At 54.5% G+C, this 13846-nt stretch overlaps 1 protein-coding gene across 1 annotated transcript in view; it reads right to left on the reverse strand.

The window, feature by feature from the left end:
- Positions 1-1052: 1052 nt before the first annotated feature.
- Positions 1053-13846, reverse strand: part of LOC102431732 (cytoplasmic dynein 1 heavy chain 1-like) — a 46161-nt gene continuing 33367 nt past the window's right edge. Inside the window, exons 9-23 of the mRNA XM_023744616.1 lie at positions 13335-13650; positions 12162-12405; positions 11816-11999; positions 11401-11613; positions 9879-10117; positions 9577-9733; positions 7531-7758; positions 6852-7082; positions 6584-6724; positions 6137-6370; positions 5851-6057; positions 5654-5775; positions 4813-4978; positions 3762-3925; positions 1053-1251 (exon numbers count right to left, since the gene is read on the reverse strand). Coding sequence (XP_023600384.1) covers positions 1053-1251; positions 3762-3925; positions 4813-4978; positions 5654-5775; positions 5851-6057; positions 6137-6370; positions 6584-6724; positions 6852-7082; positions 7531-7758; positions 9577-9733; positions 9879-10117; positions 11401-11613; positions 11816-11999; positions 12162-12405; positions 13335-13650 — 3045 coding nt within the window. The remainder of the gene's footprint in view (positions 1252-3761; positions 3926-4812; positions 4979-5653; positions 5776-5850; positions 6058-6136; positions 6371-6583; positions 6725-6851; positions 7083-7530; positions 7759-9576; positions 9734-9878; positions 10118-11400; positions 11614-11815; positions 12000-12161; positions 12406-13334; positions 13651-13846) is intronic.

Raw genomic sequence — 13846 nt, forward strand, 5'->3', positions numbered from 1 at the left:
TTATGCGCAGGCGCACCATTTCTCTCCACTAATACTAGCAGTGAATATTTAAGCAGCCAATTGCCATGTCATTAGTCTTGAACTGACTTGTTTGGTGTGCGCAACAGGAAATATGTTGCTTTCAAAGAACAAAAAAAATAGGCTTATTTGTGTTACGCTTATTAATTTGTGCAGTTATTCAGTGTCTGGTAAGTTAATGTTCAAGAAAAAAATATTAATTTTTATTAAAATGTTCTATTATTTTATGTTAACAATGACTCATTTACCTCAGCCCTTTGTCTTCAGCATGTCTCTACAGAAATAAACCTACGTTTCTATGAAAATTGAAGCTTTGTTTTTTGCGGCTACATACACTTAACCCTTGTTTGGCCCGTGTTAGCCGTGGAGTCTGACAGGCTTGCTCCAGCACAATGAACACACCTGCCCGCTGCCTTTGCTCCCATCAGGCTCTCTGCCTGGCAAGCCTTTCCTGACGCCCAGGAGGCCCGAGAGCCTGTGAAGACCCGACGCCAAGACCTCTCCTGATGGGCCACGTCCCTGTCTCGCCCTTTTAGACTGTGACCCTGACACGCCCCCGAATCAGCTGCTACCAAATGACGTGCACAGCAAGAGGACAACTCACTAAAGCGCCCCCACCTCCTCTTCAGAGAAAAGGACGGCTCGCGGCTGTGCTGGAAATGTCGCCTCTGTGGAGGATCTTAGTGCATGAAACATTCACACAAATGAGGAAAGAAAGAGCGAAGGGGAAGCAGAGGCTTTCCCTGCAAACACGCTGGAGCCACATCTGCTGGCTGGAGCAGCCATCGCATGGAGATAAGAAACAGCCGTCCAGCCACACTCCTGGAACTCTACCCCAAACCCCTACATTATCAGCGGCTGCAGAGACGCAGTCACCGTCACACGTGTAACCACCTTCATTGACAGCGCACTTCCAGACAGACACGTTTTTTGGTCAGAGGATCATTCTAACCGACAGGAAGGCAGAGGAGAGGGCATGGCTGACTGACAGGAGGCGGGAACAGGGCTAACTGCAGGGCCAGGTCACAGAGAGGTCAGGGGGTCACAGAGGAGGGGTCACGGGTCACAGAGGAGGGACATGGCTGACTGCAGGGCCTGGTCACCTTGGACAGCCAGTTGCTGTACAGGATGGGCCGGCTCATGGCTCTCTCCTTGTCGATGTTGGGGAAGTGCTTCAGAGCCACCATGTCGATGTTCTCGTCGGTCCAGCGCCGCTCCTCGTCCTCCACAAGCCTGCCGGGAGAGCAGCGTGTGAGTCCGGAGGTCAATGGGGGTGGGAGGGGAACACCAGGTTGTGTGTTAAGGGTGACTCCAAGGGCTGAGATCAGTCTTTATCAGAAATTTTCATTTTCTACAAATGGAAAAACCTGAGAATCTGAACTCAAGATGCTTAAGCAATCAGAAGTTTTAACATCCTATATAATAAAAGGCCAGTATGCAAATTGTCCCCTCAACCAGGAGTTCCACCAGGGGGCAGGGCCAGCCTGCCAACAGCCCACGGCCCCTCTCCCCAGCCGGCCGGACCGCACCCATGCACGAATTCATGCACCGGGCCTCTAGTTAAATACAAAACCCTGAGACCTATGACACTACACTGAAAACAACTCCCTTAGAAAGGCTTAACCACGTGGTTTAAGAAGAAACCGTGGTCCAGGGTCTCAGCTTGTTGAACAGTGCTCTGAGCGCAGGTGCTGAGGACAGATGGGAACCGCAGTGTGCAGCTCTGGAGGTGCAGGCTCGTGAAGAAAACAGCAAGCAGGTGAGCTGTGCCTGTCCCTACAGCTGGGAGGGGACCTTGGGAGGTGACTACACTGAGCAGGCATGTCATGGAGTTACTGCAGTCCATCAGAACTGAGATGCACGGTGGCTATGCCTACATTCAAATCTAAACAAAACCTTTCTCTGGTATTTTGGGAAAGCTGTGAAAATTGCACTACAGCTCAAAATTCATTTAAAAAATATTTTTACTGATTTCAGAGAGGAAGGGAGAGGAAGAGAGAAATAGAAACATCAATGATGAGAGAGAATAACTGATAGGCTGCCTCCTACACACTCCCTATTGGGGATTGAGTCCGCAACCCGGGCATGTGCCCTTGACTGTAATCAAACCCAGGACCCTTCAACCGCAGGCCAGTGCTCTATCCACTGAGCCAAACCGGCCAGCGCTCAAAATTCATTTTTTAAGTTAAAAAAGGGAGAGCGAGCCCTGGCTGGTATGGCTCAGTGGATAGAATGTCTGTCAGCCTATGGACTGAAGGGTCCCGGGTTCAATTCCAGGGGGCATGCAGGAGGCAGTCAATCAATGATTCTCTCCCTCTCCCTTCCTCTCTGAAATCAATAAAAATGCATTTAAAAAAAGGGAGAGCGAAGGTAGCTCACATAACAACGAAAAGACTTCATTTTTAAACCACAGAGCTGCCAGGGCTCATGTGCTGCTTCCCCGGCCCTGCCTCACGCACCTCGCTCCAGGCTCTCAGTAAGGCAGTCCGTGGGCTCCAGAGATGCCATGCAGCCTGGCCTGAAAACGATGGGTCTATACGGCAGCACTGAGACCCCAACAAGCCGGGATGAGAACAGCTGCCTGGGGGCAGGACACTGGTCTCCAGGAGTAACTGCCAAACGCTTCTTTCTCAGTCTGTCAGTCTGGAGGCAGCTATTGGCCGGGCCTTCCCAGGGGAGTAACTGCTAACTAGCTGCCAGCGACTCCCAGCAGCTGAGATTAGCAGTGGCCAGAGGAGCTCACCTGGTCCTGCTGCAGATGGCCACCTGGGAGGGCGAGGGCCTGGCCCTGCGTGCATCTGCTCTGAGCCCCCCCTGTCCGTTGTGAGATCTGGCTCATGGGCATGTTTCCCCAAATGACATGCAATAGGGAACTTGGTGCTGTATTAAATACCACGTCAGTTAAGATCTATTGTTTACTAAACGTTTAGTTAAGGCAACACAAATTTAACTTTTTCTCACTAACCTAAAATGAGCCTAATATTCTGTGAAAAATTGCAGTGTTGAAATACATAAAATTAAAACTGTAAGAAGAAAAAACTGACACAAACATGAGGAATTTATTGTAAAACAAAGGTTGTACGGAATTATAAAGAAGGCAAGGAAAAGGTCCTGATTTTACAAGGTCAATAACTTTCAAGATTCCTTAAATGAGAAAAAGACTCAACTTTTTACTGTGACACTTGGTCTGACTCGGACCACAACGGGTTGTGATGGATACTGATCCCCACAGTCATTAGCAATTCCCTTCCCGAAGTAACAAGGAAAACACGAAGCTTACAAGACAACAGCGGACACAAGTGGCCAACAGTGGGAGAGAAATCCAATGCCTCAGACGCAGCTGCAACCCCTTGATGAGAACCAAGACGGGGACAAGGAAGGGGGTGGCTGTGGAGGCCACACACCACATCGTGTTAGAAGGCATTTAACTCACCGGTGAACTCTGCGCTTGGACAGGACATCACAGGTAACTACCTTGTGTGGTGCCCACTGGACAGAGGGTGAGGTGCCTCCCCAAGGTCACAGGTGACCAGGGTGGGCGGCCACAGTGCGCTGCCACCCGTCTGTCAGGGGTGGGCATGATGAATCCCAGACACAAGGCTGCCCTGGCCACCTCCGTTCCTTCCATTCCCAGCTCAGAGCTCAGCTTGGCTCACGGGGTGGGCAAGCCTCATTGAACCCCACTCAGAGGGTCAGAGGGACTCAAAGAGGGGGGACGGCACTGCCTGGGTCCGTGGCCTTACCTGTCTTGGAAGAGGCGCAGGGCTTCATGGGCCCAGATTCTGATGAGCCCTTCCACAGGCAGAGTCTCCAGCGGCCGCAGGGCCTCAAAGATGCCCCGCACCCACCTCGTCATCTCACGGGGCGAGTAGATGTAGTGGGGCTGTGTGTCCTGGGTGAACCTCTCCTGCGGGAACCGGGAAAATGGAGTTACATGTGAGTATCTTAAGACATGAAAAGTGGTCGAAAGGCCAAATGCTGTATAACATTCTTATATTAAAAATAAAGAACCTAGCCCCAGAACACTTAAGGATGGATTAAATAGTGTTGGAGCAACTGGACAACTGTCCAGAATTAAGTTAGATCCAAGTTGCTCATTTTATGTTGGAAAAAAACCAAAAAAAACCCTACAAAATATTCCTCTAAAAATATTTTTTTTAATGAAATTCCTAAGTTGAGCCTTTCTAGGCATGATTTCATTAAAACCACAATTGAAACAAAGAAAAAGATTTACAATGATGACAACAATAATTCTGTAGGAAAAAACTACAATTATACAAAATAAAAAACAATTTTAAAAACTGGGGAAGTTGCTGCAACCTGCCCGGCAGCGCTCCCAAAGGCCTGGAGCAAGATGGACGATGGCCGGGCACGGAAGCGGGCGTTCTCCTCACGGCCCTGGGAAAGGCAGGCAGGCAGGCTGCCCCAGGGATGCCGGCGAGAACCACTGGGCTCACCCAGTGGCAAAGGGACGCTTCTAGTAAACATTAAGATGCTAATGAGGAAAGGCAGAGGCCTTGCAGGTGGGGTGAGAGTCCAGCCGAAAGCAGTGAGACAGCAGATCCCTCTAGAGACACTGTGGCCCGATCAGACAGGCTCCACTCACAGCCCCAGCCTCACAGGGAAACAGTGCAGGGCAAGAAGCAGCACAGAAACCTCGGCAGTCACGACCTGCGCAGGGGAACGCTGGGTGGCAGACTCTGGAGAAAGGCTCTTGGCTAAACGAGGGGTTGGAATAAAGCTGTCTCCTGGCAGAGCCCTCCCATGACCAGAGGGGCGGAGAAGCCCGCGTACCTGAGACATGGTGTAGAACTCCACCATGGCGGCGGTGAGCGGCTCCGCATACGTGCGCAGCGACGGGATGAGCCGCAGCATGGCCCGGTTGAAGGTGCCGTAGATCTGCGTCAGCGAGGCGGGTCCCGGGTAATCCACGTACACCACAGGCACGTGACGCAAGAATCTGTGAAAAAACAGCGGGCTCAGACTCCCGGTGAGGAGTGGTGCCCCAGCGCGGCGCCCGTCCTGGGCCGGACCCCAACTTGCTCCCTAACCCACCTACACAGGCTTCACGCCAGTCACCTGAGCTCACTCCAAACAGCTCAGGTCTGAGCCTGACACCTAACAGTAGATGCAAAGCACTTGAGAAAGAATTAAAACAGTGCAGGCTTGCTCTAACCGGTTTGGCTCAGTGGATAGAGCGTCGGCCTGCGGACTGAAGGGTCCCAGGTTTGATTCCAGTCAAGGGCACATGCCCGGGTTGTGGGCACATCCCCAGTAGGGGGTGTGCAGGAGGCAGCTGATCGATGTTTCTCTCTCATCGATGTTTCTGACTCTCTATCCCTCTCCCTTCCTCTCTGTAAAAAATCAGTAAAATATATTAAAAAAACACACAAAACAAAACAGCGCAGGCTCATTTCAGCCTCTTCCTGGCCCTGCAGACAGTCTGGGCAGATCACTGCTGCCCGAGGAGTGGATGCTTCCACCGCCAGTGCTTCCCAGCGCACAGCAGTGCAGGAGCTCAGGAGGGGCCCCTTTGTTACCTTTTTACAGTTAAACCAGATGTTTGTTGTGCCGCCTATAAAGCCACCCTGGAATTCGTGTGCCAGGCCAGTGAGGTCAGTAGAGCTGGCATTACCTGTGAGAGAGAGGCTTTCTCCCAGGATCCGTGGGCGGATTGCAAGCCCCGACAAACTGGATCCTCTCCAGCTTCACCCAGGTTTGATCTGAGGTTCGGTAGAAGCCTCCATGTTCCACCATCTGAGGGAAGCAGGAGGGGACACGTTAGGAGCATGCGTGCGAACCCGGGGAGCAGGGCCGCGGGCGTAAACAAACCTGTCTGATGAAGGAGATGACCCTCTGCGTCCCGTACTTGTCCATGTCTGGCAAGTTGATCTCATCACAGAACAGCACCAGCCACTTGCCCAGCTGGACGGGAGCCAGGACGACGCCGTTGGGCGTGCGCCGGTACTCGCAGTAGTGGTCGAAGGTCTTCAGCAGCAGCTCTGGAGTGGTGGCGCTGGAGAAGTTCAGACCCACCACCTGCAGACAGGACGACACCATCAGTATCAGAGGGCCGACCCAACCACGACAGCCTCCTGCCCACCTCCCGCCGCGTTACCTCCATGTCGGGCAGGGCCCGCAGGGCACTGAAGAGCGTCATGGTTTTGCCGGACCCGGGGGGGCCACACAAGACCAGTGGCTTGTGCTCGGCCAGCCAGGTGTACAGGAGGGCTTCGTGGCGGACCGTGTCCAGGGTCGGCACGACGACGTCTGGGGCCGCCACCTTGTGGGTCTCCACTTCAATCTGAGGCACCTTGGCCTGCCACGGCGACCACTCTCCACTGATGGACACCTACCCAGAGAGACGGGGGAACAGTCACCCCGGGGCCCCTGTGCCTCCTCACAAGACACGCTCAGTTTCACACAAATCAGAACTTTCAAGCTAGTCTGTGCTCCTTGTACAGCATGAATCAAAGAGGAGAAGCTGCTTCTAGAAGTGGAGAGGGGAGTCCGAGTCCACAGCAAGGCTGCACCAAAGGGGGAGGCTGCACCTCAGCCCACTGACCTCGTAATCAATGATGGGGATGTTGGGTGCAGCGGGCAGGGGCACGGTCGTGATCCTTCTGATGTACTCGCCCAGCTCTGCCCTCATTTTCAGCCGACTGTCCCCAGACAAGGACCAGAGAATGGCATAAACCAGATACCGCTGTGGAAAGAGAAGCAACTCGTTTTCCATCAAGTTCCCACAACAACAAAGCAGACGTCCATGCAACATTAACCCTGAGTGGCTCCTGGACGCTCAGAGCACACGCAGGGCACGCCGCTCCCCTGACCTGGATGTAGCGCTCCAGCTGCTCGATCTGCATGGGGAAGTCGGGGTGGTTGGCGTTGTACTGGGCCACGTTGCGGCAGGCCTGGTGCAGCATGGAGAACAGGGAGCCCAGGCAGCGCAGGCGGGTCAGGTCCATGATGTGCTCCAGCTTGAAGGCGTGCTCCAGGGCCTTGGTGACCAGGCCGTTGGACGTGAAGTACGGCTGCATGATGGTTGCCGCGTCCCTTTGGATCTGCGAGAGGAAGGAAATGCCGCGTAACTCATTTCAAGAGCCTGGGCACTTTCAGCGCTCCTAATCTAGGCCCGGGCGGGTCACTTGATCTCGGGAGAGTATATTTTGGATTAAAAAATGAAGGATGAGCTCAAATGACCAATCCTCATCCCTTCATCCTGATGGTTCTCAAAAGTCATGTTTCCTGGGAACACTGGTTCCCTCCAGCGACGTGAAAGGGCAGACGTCCATCAGTCTATGCGGGAAGGAAGCAGAGGGCTCTACACGCTCTCCCGCGTGCCTTAGCTTTGGCAGCTGCAGCGGCTGGGCTTCCTCAGGGGCAGGTGTAACACAAACCTCAAGAGAGTGCCTGCCTGGCTTCCGAAGTGTGTGTGTACGCGCGCACGCATGTATGAGTGGGGGAGAGGGGGAGAGACACAACCCTCGGACCCGAGCTCGCGGTGCCTACCTGCAGCATCGGGGACGCAGCCTCCTCCCCCTCGTCCTCCTTGCCCTTGCGCCGGCGCTGGGCCTCGTCCTCCCCTTCGTCCAGGGGGATGCTGCGCAGCCGGGCCAGGAAGTTGTTGAAGATCATGTCTGTGCTGAGCACGTCCTCACTGAACCAGACCATGCCGCAGCGCGACACTGTGGCCAGGGTGGCGTACTTCAGGTCCTGCACTTCAAACATGATTCGCACCTGGAGGGAAAACACCAAGCAGGTTGAACGATGCAGGTTTGGTAGAAACCTGGATGTTAACACTCCGGTGTGGGGTGAATTTCCCGCCAAAATATAAGATGGCTCTGTCTTTTGGTTTTGTTCCATCCACCAAAAGGGTGGATTACAAACAAATATTTGGTAATACGCAGTTACAATCGGCCCGAGTTTACACGTTTCCCGCACTCCACCGCAAATCTATATGAACCGAGTTAAAGACGGCTCCCGCGGAGTACGCGCAATTCACGCGAGCCGACTTAACTCGTTTCCCCCACTCCAAGTGTTAAAGTTCTCTTTCCTATGTATGCCCTGAAAGAGTGATTTCTATCCAATTTTTCTGCACTTAGTTAAAAAGAAAAAATATCAATGGGCCCTTGGAGAAGCCACGGCTCCGGGAAGGGGACGCCAGCAGTGAGCACCCCTGCTCATCGTGGCCCATGCTCCCGGCTGGAACCCGCTCGGCCCTCACCAGTGCCCGGGGCAGGGGCACAGCGTCTCCATGTTACAGATGGGCTGGGGCTTTCCCAGGTCCCACAGCCACCAGATGGTGAGGCGGAGATTCAAACCAGATGCCCAGATTCCGAAGCCTCACCCTCGGTGCTCACCTGCCTCCGGGAGAGCAAGCCCTCTCCAACAACAGAGACTCTACTGGACAATGTGCTCTGAGAAAACACCCGACTAGTCAAATCCAGACACGCGTCTGAGTGGGCACAGCTGCTGCGGCCAAGCACCTCGGTCATGCTCCGCTCCTCCTTTCTCACACCCGCCTCTGGTGGTCCATCGGCCACTCCCTACACCTTCGCTTCCGACGCACCCCCACGGCTCTGCCTGGTGCCAGGCAGCCTCCAAAGGTCCCCTTGCTCCCAGCCTGTCCTCCAACCAGCAGCCAGAGGGGTCTTTGGCAACCAACAGTGACACTGTCCAGACTCTCCCATGCTTCCAGCTCACCCAGCGGGCAGGCTCAGTCCTCACAAGGACCCAGAGGCCCATGTCCTCTGTGATCTCACTGCCTTCTCCCCTCGTTCTTCCACGCCAGCTGCTGCCCCTTGCTTCCCTCGCACACACCGGCACCTGCCACTTCTCCTGCCATCTGTCCCTTCACCCAGAACTCCCAGAAGGCTCCTCTCAACCCTCAATCCTTACTAAGACCCACCTTCCCAGTGACGCCTTGGCCCCCCAGCCGACAGGGCAGCCTCCACCTGCCACCAACACCGCCCGCCCTCTCCCAGCGTCCTTTCTGCTCACACCATCGCCTCTTCTCCTGCCCATCTGTCTTCCCAGCGACTGTGAGCCCCAGGACTACAAGGGTTCTGTCCAGGCTCTTTATTCCTGCATGCTCAGCATCTAGAACGGGCCGCACACAACGGCTCCAAAAACGCTGGGTCAAGAATGAACGCGAACCCCCGCTGGGCCTGCCCACGTTTCCACGTCTGCAGGTGGTGTGTTCAGGGCCCGACCCAATGCTCACCCCCAGGGATGGCCATGACAGCGTTGCTATCTGAATCCCTCAGGTGCCACCTTCTCATATACAGTAACTTCAGCAACCCTACCTCCAACCCCACTCACGGGGTCGTAGGACGGGCTGAATGTGCTTAATATTCAGATCGTGGAGAGTTACGTATAAGCCCTGTGAGACGCTTCTCACTAGCCCTGGGCGTGAATACCCAGCGTGCAGGCTGACTGAGAGGTATCTGCACAACCAGCTGCTCCCCCCGGAAGCGTCTCCAGGGCTGGGCTCCGCGGGCACTCGGTCTGCAGTTGGGACGGGATGGGACGGACCGCAACAGAGGAAGTGCCTACATTGGGCGGGAGGCTGAGGCGCTCGCCGTTGGGCAGAGTCAGGAGCTTGTTGTCATCCAGCACCGAGTTCAGGTTCTCCACCCACTCCGGGTCCACGTCGCCGTCGAAGATGACCCACTGGCGCTTCTGCAGCTCGCCCCGCACGTTGTCGATGATCCTGTGGGAGGGTCACAGCTGGGACTCACTGGGGTTGGCTTTTACACGCTCGCCCTGTGATGGTTTCTCAGCTGACTGTGTCACTGGCTCAGACTTAGGCTGCAGAGCGCCAGGTCCCACTGGGACTCACTGACCGAGCGACTTACTTTCTCAGGACATGTGTGAACAGCCCATCGGTCCATTCCCTGGTGTTGGGGTCCAGGGTCCCGTACAGGTGGTCTTTGCTGATGGCCTTGGGGTCGATGATGTGGGCCACGCCTTCCACCCCCTCGAGTCTCTCCAAAGCCTTGAGAAGAACGCGCCAGGCCATGCTCTTCCCGCTCCCCGAGGGCCCCACCATCATCAGGCCGTGGTTGATCTGGGTGATCTGGTAGAGCTGGAGGACCTGCGGGCAGACACACAGCACATGACCTTCCAGAGAGAGGAGCGAGCTTCTCCAGTCACTTCCCGTGGTACTAGAACTTTCTTTTTTTTAATCCTTACCAGAGGATATGTTTTTAGAGGGGGCAGGGAGGAGAGGAAGAGAGAGAGAAAGAAACATCAATGGGTTGCCTCCATGTGCCCCGACCGGGAATGGAACCAACAACCTTTGGTTTTATGAGATGATGCTCCAACCATCTGAGCCACCTGGCCAGGGCAGCACTGAAACTTTTTTCTTTTTAATATTTTTTAATTGAATTCCGAGAGAAAGGAAGAGGGAGAAAGAGATAGAATCAATGAGAGAGAATCATTGATCGGCTGCCTCTTGCAAGCCCCCTACTGGGGATCAAGCCTGCAACCTGGCATGTGCCCTGGACTGGAATTGAACCCAGGACCCTTCAGTCCACAGGCCAACGCTCTATCCACTGAGCCAAACCAGCTAGGGCAGCACTGAAACTTTTTAACCAGAGATACGTCACACAGGCCACACCTGCAAAACTACTTCACAAGGGTTGTAACTACACTGTGGAGAGCCCTTCGGTGAGTCAGGAAGGTGGGAGCCAGTGGAATGGGAGACACTGACCCAGTTGCCTGACAGACACCAAAGCTCCCCACCCCCCAGGAGGGGAGCCCACGGGTGTTCAATGCAGACAGTACGCTCAGGCACATGCGCACTTTTCCTCATGTGAGCCTCCCAGAGGAAGGGAAGAGGCCAATGCAGTATGTCAGCCATGAGTTGGTTAGAGACTTACGTTGTCAGACTAGAAAGTCTTGTAAATAAAACTCTCGTTGGCGTAAACATTTTCTGTTATAAATCACGCCCTTAGCCAGCATTTTCAGAGAATGAACTATCTCACGTAAGTAAAATTCTCAGGTAAGTTTTGCTCTCTCTACATTTAAGTTAAGAAAAAAGTACAATCCTGGTGGGTGTGGCTCAGTGGGTTGGTCCTGGTCCCGTAAACCGAAAGGCTCAGTCCTGATGTGCCTGGGTTGCGGCTCAGTCCCTGGCAGGCCCAGACACGCAGGAGAAAGGTGATTGTTGTTCCTCTCTTCCCCCCCCTTCCTCTCTCTAAAAATCAATAAACATAAATCTAAAAAAAGAAAAGATAAAGAAAAAAAGTCCACACAGGCGTGGGGACAAGCCATAAACCAGCAGGCCTGGCCTTTGACAGCTCTAACGTCCTCGTGTGCAGCATCCCGCAGTTGTCATGGCTGCAGCCACCCCACCAACAGAACAGTCCCAGGTACCTTTTCAACCCACATTCCGCCAACTTCTTCCCCGTCTCCATACGTCAGATACATCTCCTGACACACTTTCTTCAGCTCCTCCCGGAGTGCGGTCATCTCCCCGCGGTGGTACTGGACGCCGGGGAACACGTCCGACAGGAGACTGAAGAGCAGCGGGATGTCTTCTGCCACCAGCTTTGGCACCATCGTCTCACAGACGCTCTGGATCAGAATCTGCGTGGGAGAAGGGGCGAGCACGTCGCACTGCACGTCTGGCTGAGCCCCTCACAGCCACGCACCCTGTGAACGCCGCCGCCCCCCCGCCCCCCCCTGCCCCTGCAGTGCATCGCTCCGAGCGCTCCCACGTGGTTCAATGTGGAAGGAAAGTTTAACCAGTGCCCAAGGTTTCAGTGGCTGAGAGGACATGTGGACAAACCTCCTGTTCAGGTAGATTTTCTGCAATCTCTCCTTCATCCACTACTTCGCCTCGTTCTTCCTTCTCCCTCTTTATCTTCTGAATCCTCTCTCTCTTCACGTTACCCGCACTCACCAGCACACTCTTCAAAGCTCGAAGCCCAAAGTCATAATGGCTCTGAGAAGAGAGCTGCTCATCACACAGCCTAGAAGAGAAAGCGTCTTCTAAAAACCGTGCACTTACGTAACAAGTGCCGAGTCAGGAACGTGAGAATACTGTGCAAGATGCACCGTAATTGGAGGTAAACTTGAAATGGGCACGTTGGGCACCAGCTAGAAATGCGATTATGAATCACTGAGTCACTCACTTAAAGAAGGGGACGATCTTGTTGGCAAGGACTTCGGCCGTGCGGAAGCCCTGTGAGTACAGCATGACCTGGGCAATCAGTTGCCGGTCGGGCTTGGTCATGGCCAAGCTCCGGAACAGCTTCTTCAAGTTGTCTGGGAGGTTGGACCTGCCCGCGTAGCCAGGGTTCATGGTGATGAAGATGGCCATGTCCGGGCTCACCTTGACTTGTTTGTTCAGCAGCTCACAAGTAATGGGGGCAGAGGCTGAAAATCGGGGGAGAGTGTCAAGACTCATGATGTTCAAAAACTACATAAAAATCTCTCTAAAATTACCAAGCACCATTTCCCCGCTGGCCTCGAAGCGCATAGCCCAGGGCTGCAGGGAGCCGCTCGAGGCCTCTCTGCAGGCACCATCTCCCCACACCTCACCCACGGACGTGTCCGACTGTGGAACAGATCGACCCCAGGCAGGAAGCCCTGCTCTAGGTGTGTGACACCGTGTGTCCCAGGCCAACGCTCGGCTAGCGATGCAGTCTAAGGACGGTTGCAGAAATGAAACCAACCCAAGTAACACGACTGGCTGGCTTCGGTCATGAGTTACCCTTTCTGAGGATCGTTAAAAACACCCCACACTGAGCCTGCGGGGTGGCATGCACCTGCTCCAGGCACTGATTTCGCTGATTCTATCTGTTTTATGTAGGAGGTCTGGACATTGTTTCATAGGACAAGTTACTGTTATTCTGGGATAAAAGGAAACACTGCAAGGTCAACTGTGCACAGAACTACCCAACATCGCCACGTGGGTGCACTCATCCCAGTGTGCCTCTCTCCTGGCAGTGATGCAGCCCTCGGAGCTCTCTGCTGGCGCTCCTATCTGACCTCATTCCCCAAGCTCCACGGAACCCTGGCCAGACAGGTGGCGAGGAAGGCTGGCTCCGGGGAGGGAGGGGGAGCACCCAGGGTTCACACAGGCACACGCTGTGGGAGGGGCACGGGGATGCTCAGGTTGGGCTGCTCTGGGACAAGCCGTGCAAACTGCTGATGCGGAGATGCCCCGGGCTTCCCTTCCATCTGCACCCTGCCTGCAACAGTGAGTCCTGGAGCGAATGAAATGCTCCCTCACTTCTGATCAAAGCCGTCCCCAGTGGCATTCCCCCCACATTCCGAGTGGCCGTGGAGGAGGGAAGCCTTACTCTTATCGAAGTTGGGGTTGGAGTGCTCCCGCAGCGCTTCCTGGATGCACTGCACCTGCTGGGACACGGCCGACAGCATCCGCTCCTCCAGGCGGTTGAACTCGTCAAAGCAGCCCCACGCTCCCACTTGGCAAAGGCCCACAAAGATGCGTCCCATCGCCTGAAACAGCAACAAGGGCGCTAAAAACAGCTGCCGCGACACTGGCTCAAATCCTGCCTGCGGTGACCTGTCCGACCCGGTCCTGGGCAAGCGCCATCTGGGAACCCACGTCTGCTCATCTGACGTGGGACTAAGAGCACCTCCCACCCAAGGTGGCTGTGAAGATGTAATCAGGCTCACAGTGAGGCGAGGGCCCGCCTACCACAGCAAGAGCTTCACCGACAAGAGGGTCCTTAGTGGACAGAGGGGCCCTCACACCTTTTCCTCTTGTGCCCAAGTCCTAATGACAAAGCTTTCATTTGTATTTTATCACTTTCTGTTGCTTAAAACATTTCTTTTAAAAAAATATATA

Source organism: Myotis lucifugus, unplaced genomic scaffold (assembly GCF_000147115.1).
Source record: "Myotis lucifugus unplaced genomic scaffold, Myoluc2.0 scaffold_479, whole genome shotgun sequence".
In the NCBI taxonomy this organism is placed as follows: domain Eukaryota; kingdom Metazoa; phylum Chordata; class Mammalia; order Chiroptera; family Vespertilionidae; genus Myotis; species Myotis lucifugus.